Below are 7,053 nucleotides of genomic sequence, written 5' to 3' on the forward strand. Positions count from 1 at the left end.
CTAACGATATTACCTTTATTGAGAATTTTTCATAAATACAATCCTTTTAATACCCGAAAACTAAATAGGTTCCCATCAATAAGAATTTTGAGTAAAAAGTTACCTTTTTATGTATTTTTCTCAAATAATTAAAGTTACATAATAATAATTATTATATATCTAAATCGTCCTCCTTAGATATTTAAGTCGTCTTACTTATCGACGACGGAGATAACTTGGGGTCATGGTGTCACTCGAATATCTCAATGTTTTTACCTGGGCTTTTTTTGTTGTTGTTGGTGTTTCATAATTTCTTCATTATGATTGTTGTGATAATTGTATATATTGCCTAAAAGCCTATATAATCATCATAAATATTGATGCAGGTATGGTTTTTGAATGTTATTATGTGACAATCGTCACCAGAGCATACCGTCCGATGGTACTTTTCCGTTCGTCATTCCTATGACTAGTCATGTGTGTGTCAGTATATTTCGTCATTGGCCCATTTAAAGCATGTACATGTGCTTTTGTTAGACATTAAGTATTAATAAAGCGAGTTTATGTTCATTCGTGTTCTAGTGCATTTAATATTTAGAGATGTGTTGCGAGAGCTTGTGTTCAAAAATACTAGTTGTCTTGTAGGAATGTCACATATTCGGAAAATACTTAAAAATGAACTAACGAATTTATAATAGTTAAACATAGTCATATTTATAATCGTTAGAAAGCTAGTCGAAAAAAATGTTCAACTATGTCATTTAAAATTTTAAATGGAGCATCGGGTCACTTTAAATTTACAGATCAAACGATTTTGAAAAAATTCAAAGTTAGTCATGGGGTCTTGAAATGTCACTAACTTTCTCCACCTCCCATTTCTTCCTTATCATTTTCACTTATCATCTCTCTCACTAAGATCCCACTTTCTCTCTTTAATAATTTTGCTAGCCCACTTTCTCTCTCTAGAAAACCTACAAACTTTTCATACCAAATCAAAGATCAAAGGTTGTTATCACCAAATTTGTTCTTAGATCAGTTGTTAATACCCGATGTCATAACTAAATTGTGAGTTTTATAACTTTAATCACGTTTTTAGTTTAGATCAAAAAGTTTCTTTTATTTATAAACTTTAATCTTGAAATTATTGAAAGAAAATGGTTATGGGTAAAGAAAAGATGTCAAACCTTTGTTTACATGTTACTAAACTAGATCTACACCTCAAAACTAACAAAAATCATGTTTTGGAGTTGAAAATATGTGATGTACAAGATTAGTCCGTCGTCGGAGTAGCAAAACCCGTTTTCAGATCTGGAAATTTGTGAGGTCATAAATGGCTTTGGGGTAGTAAACTGTTCTACCAGGTCGTAAATAGATTACGAGGTCGCAATTTTAGTCGAGGTCGTAATTGGCATCCTAGGTCATAAATCCCAGTTTGTGAGGTCGTATTTGACCATGAGGTCGTAATTGAAGCTTGGGGTCGTATTTTGACAATACGAGGTCATAACTGGATTTAAACATGCGAGGTCGTATTTGGTCTATTGGAAAATCCGGGTCTTAATGAATTTAGTGACTGCCGCCTCTCATTTAATAATGTCATACAAATTAAGGGGTCACAATTAACTAAGGCGTCTGGTATTCCGACCATATTTTAGGTAACCCGACTAGACTATTAATGACAGGGGGCCCGCTTTTACTCTACCAGATTTGTCATTACAGACATGGGGCCCACACTATTTTAAAGCGATATGGTCAAGATACCAAAAACTTTAGTTGGGATACACCATCCGTTAACTAATTGGATACATCAAAAAGTAACATATAACAATGCAATAATTATTAATGCAAAAAAATGACACTTTGATGATGGTGATTGTAATATAGTAAAAAAAAATTTAATTTTATTAACGTAAACATGTAAAAGTTGTTTTATGCAAACATGAGAATCCAATAGTTTGGTGTCAAAAAAATGAAAACGGATACTTTGATTGGGGTAAAAAGCTCAAAGATAAAGTTTAGGGGGTAAGAATGAAAAAACAAAAACTTAAAATATGTTATATATCATGTATATAAAGTTATACTATCATGGGATAAATGTTAAAAGATATACACTTATGTTGAGTCTCAATGTTCATTGTAAATTTGGTTATAACAAATCTGACTTTTAAACACTTAGTAATCTTTTGGATCTTGTAATCTGATTTAGGTCACACGAAGCGGACACAACTTACGATCTGTCTCTTACCCAGATCATGCTTCATGGTTTGTAATTGTTATCATATGGAAGCAAGTGTTTTTCAAGCTGCATCAAATGGTTATAGCATTCAGTCTAAGTCGAAGAGGAGGATTGAAGATAGAAGACCAAGTTGGGAGTGGAAGTCACCTTAGGATTGACAGTCAGCTTGGAAACACTTAGGAAGATTGGTGCTTTGACAAATGGCCCAATCTGTCTCAAACAATCAAGTGTAGATAACAACCTGGATTTGTTGATAAGAACAAATGACGTGACTAGGAAGGTTCCTAGAATCTAGGTTGGTGGTTGGTTTAGATATACGTATCCATACTCTCATTAGACGATCAAGAATGTGTTGCAGTATTTTGGGGACCACAAATACCATGAAAGGCACTATCTAATATTCCTTGATCATCCAACAGAAGAAGAATACATAGCTCAATTGGATACCAAGAGAATACGGGCTTTCTCCTATCAATGCCTCATTCCTTGATTGCATAAGTGTCGCAGCCCTGAGAATCATTCTTCACATAAGTTTTCTCTGCTTTTACACATAGCTTAGTCTATCTGAGATCAGCTTTGGCTGATTCTCCTGAGTAATAACTTGTTGATTGTAATTTGTCATTTCAGATGGTTGTTTACATATCTATAGGCAATCTTGTTACCGCAACAATCCTGTAATTTTTTGTATATATTATATCTTAATAAAGAGTTACATTGAAAATTACAATCTGTGTGCAAGAATGTCTTTCATATTTACTGCTTTACTGTTTTATTGATTCATAGTCTTACTTAATACATAAACTTTTAGGGGTGATAATAAAATTTTGAAAAATGAAAGTAGTTGTACTTCATGCATGAAGACTTGTACATACCATATTGCTCTTGAGTATATACTAGTAATTATACCCGCCATGCGTTGCGGTGACGTACATAAACTAATTGTTAAAATAATGACGGTTAGTTTAAAAATATCATTGATTAATAAGAATAATAATAAAAAAAACATAGAACAACATAATATGTCTAATTACGTATATTGTGACACTCCAATGAAAGACGTAAGATCGACGAAAGTTACATATAATAAAAACTAATAATAGAGAGAATCATAAAATTATATATTTCGGGAGAAAATAAAAGCAAACAAACGAAGGAAGGAAAAATCCTTAGAGACAAAACTGTAATGTGTGAAAGTTGTTTCACTAACGTAAAACATAACAATGATGACAATTACATATAACAAAACGGGGAAGATAATCAAAAACAAATATTAGAAAAAGTGACGGTGAAAAATCGCAAAGTTATACCATTCGAAAGGTTAAAAAGTAAAGGAAAAAAAGCAACAAGAGAAATCATAAAATTATACACTCCAGGGTTAAAAAAGAGAGAGACAAACAAATAAAAACTCGTTAGGGTCAAACTATATATGTGTCATAGTTATGTAATAGAAATATAAAAACCATAAATTTGTTGTTAAGAAACTGAAATTAAAAACTTGAATAAGGTTAAAAATTAATAAGTAAAATCTTTAGGGGTAAATGTTACAAAACACAAAAGTTGTATATGATGCTTGGAAGGTTGTACTATTAAAACTTGTACATAAGATACTTGTATTATATAATTTGGTTTTTAGTATGATTATAATATAATATAATATATATATACAAAACGAAGCACATCTCAAGGAACCTCACATGTACAATTACTTTTTTGACCAGACGCTATCCGAGATCTTGAGCACATAAAATTGAGTCCTTGATGGAATGCTGGTCCATTATGGACAGAATTGACCGATCATTAAAAGTCATGGTTCTAAAGAAAACCACCACCTTTTACGTATATATCATCTAAATTACGTTGAAAATTATTAAAAAAATATATATATAATCTAATAGGTCCCCCCAACTTTATTTATTAGCTCAAGTGGGTGTATTACCATGTGGAAAAATTGTCATGCAATACATAATGTACGTATAGTATGTTAGTGAAATGTGTGATGATGCTACTATAAATATGAGGTGATTATACCCTGACTAGTAACTCATTCTCCCTACATTTCAATTCATAAATTTACTTCCATAATAGTTTCTTTCAAATAACATTTTCTTTCAATCACATTTTCTTTCAATAACATCATATTTCAAAATGGAAGTTACACCCACAACTCCCAAACTCGACTTGCCTTTACAAACGAGGATTTCACTAGCTGTTATAGGCATGTATATCGACTTCACACAGAAAAAAAACGGCACAGTTCGCCGACGGATCGCTAATATATTTCCCCCCAGGGACCCCGCACCCGTAGATGATACTATCAACTCATACGACGTCGTCGTGAATCCAACTTCCAACATTTGGTTCCGTGTATATATTCCTAAAGGGCACAAAATTGAAGATCTGCCGCTTTTTGCATATTTTCACGGAGGTGGATATTCCCTCCTTTCCGCTGATGTGAAGATGTATGATGATTTATGCACAGATTTGGCTGTAAAATTTCCTTGTGTTGTCGTTTCTGCTGATTATCGTCTTGCCCCTGAGAAAAAATATCCTACACAATATCAGGATGGAATCGAAGTGCTGAAATTTCTTGACAATCCAGAGAACCTTGCAAAATGTGGTCTTGAAAATGCGAATATTTCTCGTTGCTTTATTGCTGGAGATAGTTCAGGTGGAAACCTAGCTCATTCTGTTAATCTAAGCGCTTGCTTAACCAAGTTCGAACAACTCAAGGTATATATATATAACATCAACTTTAAACTTTATAGTTTTGCTAGCGATTTTATATGTATTTCAATAGAAATGACAATTAACATAATGTGTTTACTATTTGAAGGTTGTCGGTTTGGTGACGATTCAACCATTTTTTGGAGGAGAGGAGCGAACAAAGTCTGAAATTGAACTTGATTTTAAAGTACCTTTTTTAAACACGCAAAGAACGGATCTGTTCTGGAAAGCGTTGATGCCAGAGGGTGAAGAATACAATCGCGATCATCCAAGCATCAACGTTAGTGGCCCGAGGGCAGTAGACATAACAAAATTGGATTATCCAGAAACCATGTTAGTTGTAGGAGGGTTTGATGTTCTAAAAGATTGGCAGATAAAGTACTACGAGTGGCTGCAAGAGTCTGGAAAAAAAGTACATTTAGTGAACTACCCAAACATGTTTCATGATTTTTGTAGTTTTCCGGAACTCCCAGAATATGAGCAACTTATCATTGAAATGAGGGAATTTGTGTACAAGCTCTTTAATAAGGTATGCTATTATCCATATTGAATATTAAAAATACTGATACGCTATCTATCTATATCCTAATTATAGAAGTCACTTGATAGTATGAATAATCCACTTCTTATGCAACTCAACATTTATCCACCATAATTTTTTCTACTTAATAATTTAAACGAACTTGCTAAATTTCAAAATATATGTTTATACACATACACATATGCATATACATATAAGGAAAAGGTTCACGTGAAACCATTTGGAAATAGAAGACCTAATTCAAATTTCTAAATTATAACTTGATGTTCATACTTGAATGTTATATCTAAAACTACCTATGTTCATATCATGATGTAATTCATGTATAGCACGTATGGTGGTGTTTATGCTTAAGAGAAATGTATATGTATATATATAACATGTATATAATATAGATTTTCTAACATTTGATTCTAAGTTGTGTCGATTGTGTTTCACAGAGTAAGAAAGGAATGACAACTAATGCTTAAGTGAGGCTGGGTAAATTGATGACAAGCTGGACTAGGATTCGAAGACGTGTACTTAGCCTAGCTTCATTTTATCTACCTTTTAGAGAAAGTGCACTACACTTTATTCGGTTTTGCTATTGTGTGTATTTAAATATTAAAACTTCAGTTATATACATTAAAGAGTTTAAGGTCTCGTAATATAATCAACTATACACGAATGCTTATGTTATTTAATGAACATCTCCGGTGTTCATGGTATTTCACAACATAAACCTTCATTATAGTACATTACATTCCGAAACCCTAAAGCCTTCATTAAATTGTAATTCTTTCATTATTGATGTATCTAATTTGCAACTTATGTTGTGTGTAATTTTACTCTATTTGTTTTGCTACTTTATGTATTCAACGTACTTTGAACTTTTTGCTATTTTGTATCCAACAATTTGTCTGCTTTTGCTGTTATGTATATTCACTTTATTGTATGTATCCTTTTTATACCAAAGTTATTAAGTACATTCAACATAAATAAAATAAATTTCGGTACATATACTATCTAGAGGTTCTTAAAGTTGGATAAAAATAATCGTAAAGAAGTTGGAGTTAATTACATTTTGGTGCACGAATCCCTAAAACTTTTTATTTTGAAAAAATCCGTGTTAGAACTGTGGGAACATCTCCACATAAATATACGACCATTTATATATGATCTATTTTGGCCACACATTTAGAGTAATGAAACACTAGTTGAGCTTGATTTGTAAAGATAACAATCTGATTTAACGGACCAAAATTGCCAAATGGGTCAAACCGGGTCGGACCAGGCTTAGCCGGGTCAATCCATGGTGGCTAGTTGGTGATTGACAAACAAAACATTGCATATATGTTTTTGGTTTGAAATTTAAATTGTTTAATTGTCTTTAAGATGATGATTTTAGAGCTTCTCGTTGTAAAATAATAAAGAAGAATAAGAAACATAAGAAATAAAAAACCATATATATTATTCATCTTATATATTTAAACATACAATTTGTACATTTTTATACTTACTCCTTAATAAAGTAAACTTATGTTCTTCTTTTCCACTTTCTACCTTTGAAATACCCAATATGTCCTTACCGATATAA

The 7,053-nt window shown here is 32.1% G+C and overlaps 1 protein-coding gene across 1 annotated transcript; it reads left to right on the forward strand.

Moving 5' to 3' along the window:
- Positions 1-4,266: 4,266 nt before the first annotated feature.
- LOC122579237 (probable carboxylesterase 18) lies at positions 4,267-6,321 on the forward strand. Its single transcript, XM_043751360.1, has 3 exons — positions 4,267-4,942; positions 5,046-5,465; positions 5,918-6,321. Exons 1-3 carry the CDS (start codon positions 4,358-4,360, stop codon positions 5,945-5,947), a joined length of 1,035 nt encoding a protein of 344 aa, XP_043607295.1. The 5' UTR covers positions 4,267-4,357; the 3' UTR covers positions 5,948-6,321.
- Positions 6,322-7,053: the final 732 nt, after the last annotated feature.

The sequence above is a fragment of the Erigeron canadensis genome, chromosome 8 (genome assembly GCF_010389155.1).
Source record: "Erigeron canadensis isolate Cc75 chromosome 8, C_canadensis_v1, whole genome shotgun sequence".
In the NCBI taxonomy this organism is placed as follows: Eukaryota; Viridiplantae; Streptophyta; class Magnoliopsida; order Asterales; family Asteraceae; genus Erigeron; species Erigeron canadensis.

Bases quoted from the DNA above. Each gene is read 5' to 3' on its own strand.
- LOC122579237 (XM_043751360.1), top strand. From the start codon at position 4,358: ATGGAAGTTACACCCACAACTCCCAAACTCGACTTGCCTTTACAAACG. The intron at 4,943-5,045 runs GTATATATATAT...TACTATTTGAAG, and splicing joins CCAAGTTCGAACAACTCAAG to GTTGTCGGTTTGGTGACGAT. The intron at 5,466-5,917 runs GTATGCTATTAT...TGTGTTTCACAG, and splicing joins TGTACAAGCTCTTTAATAAG to AGTAAGAAAGGAATGACAAC.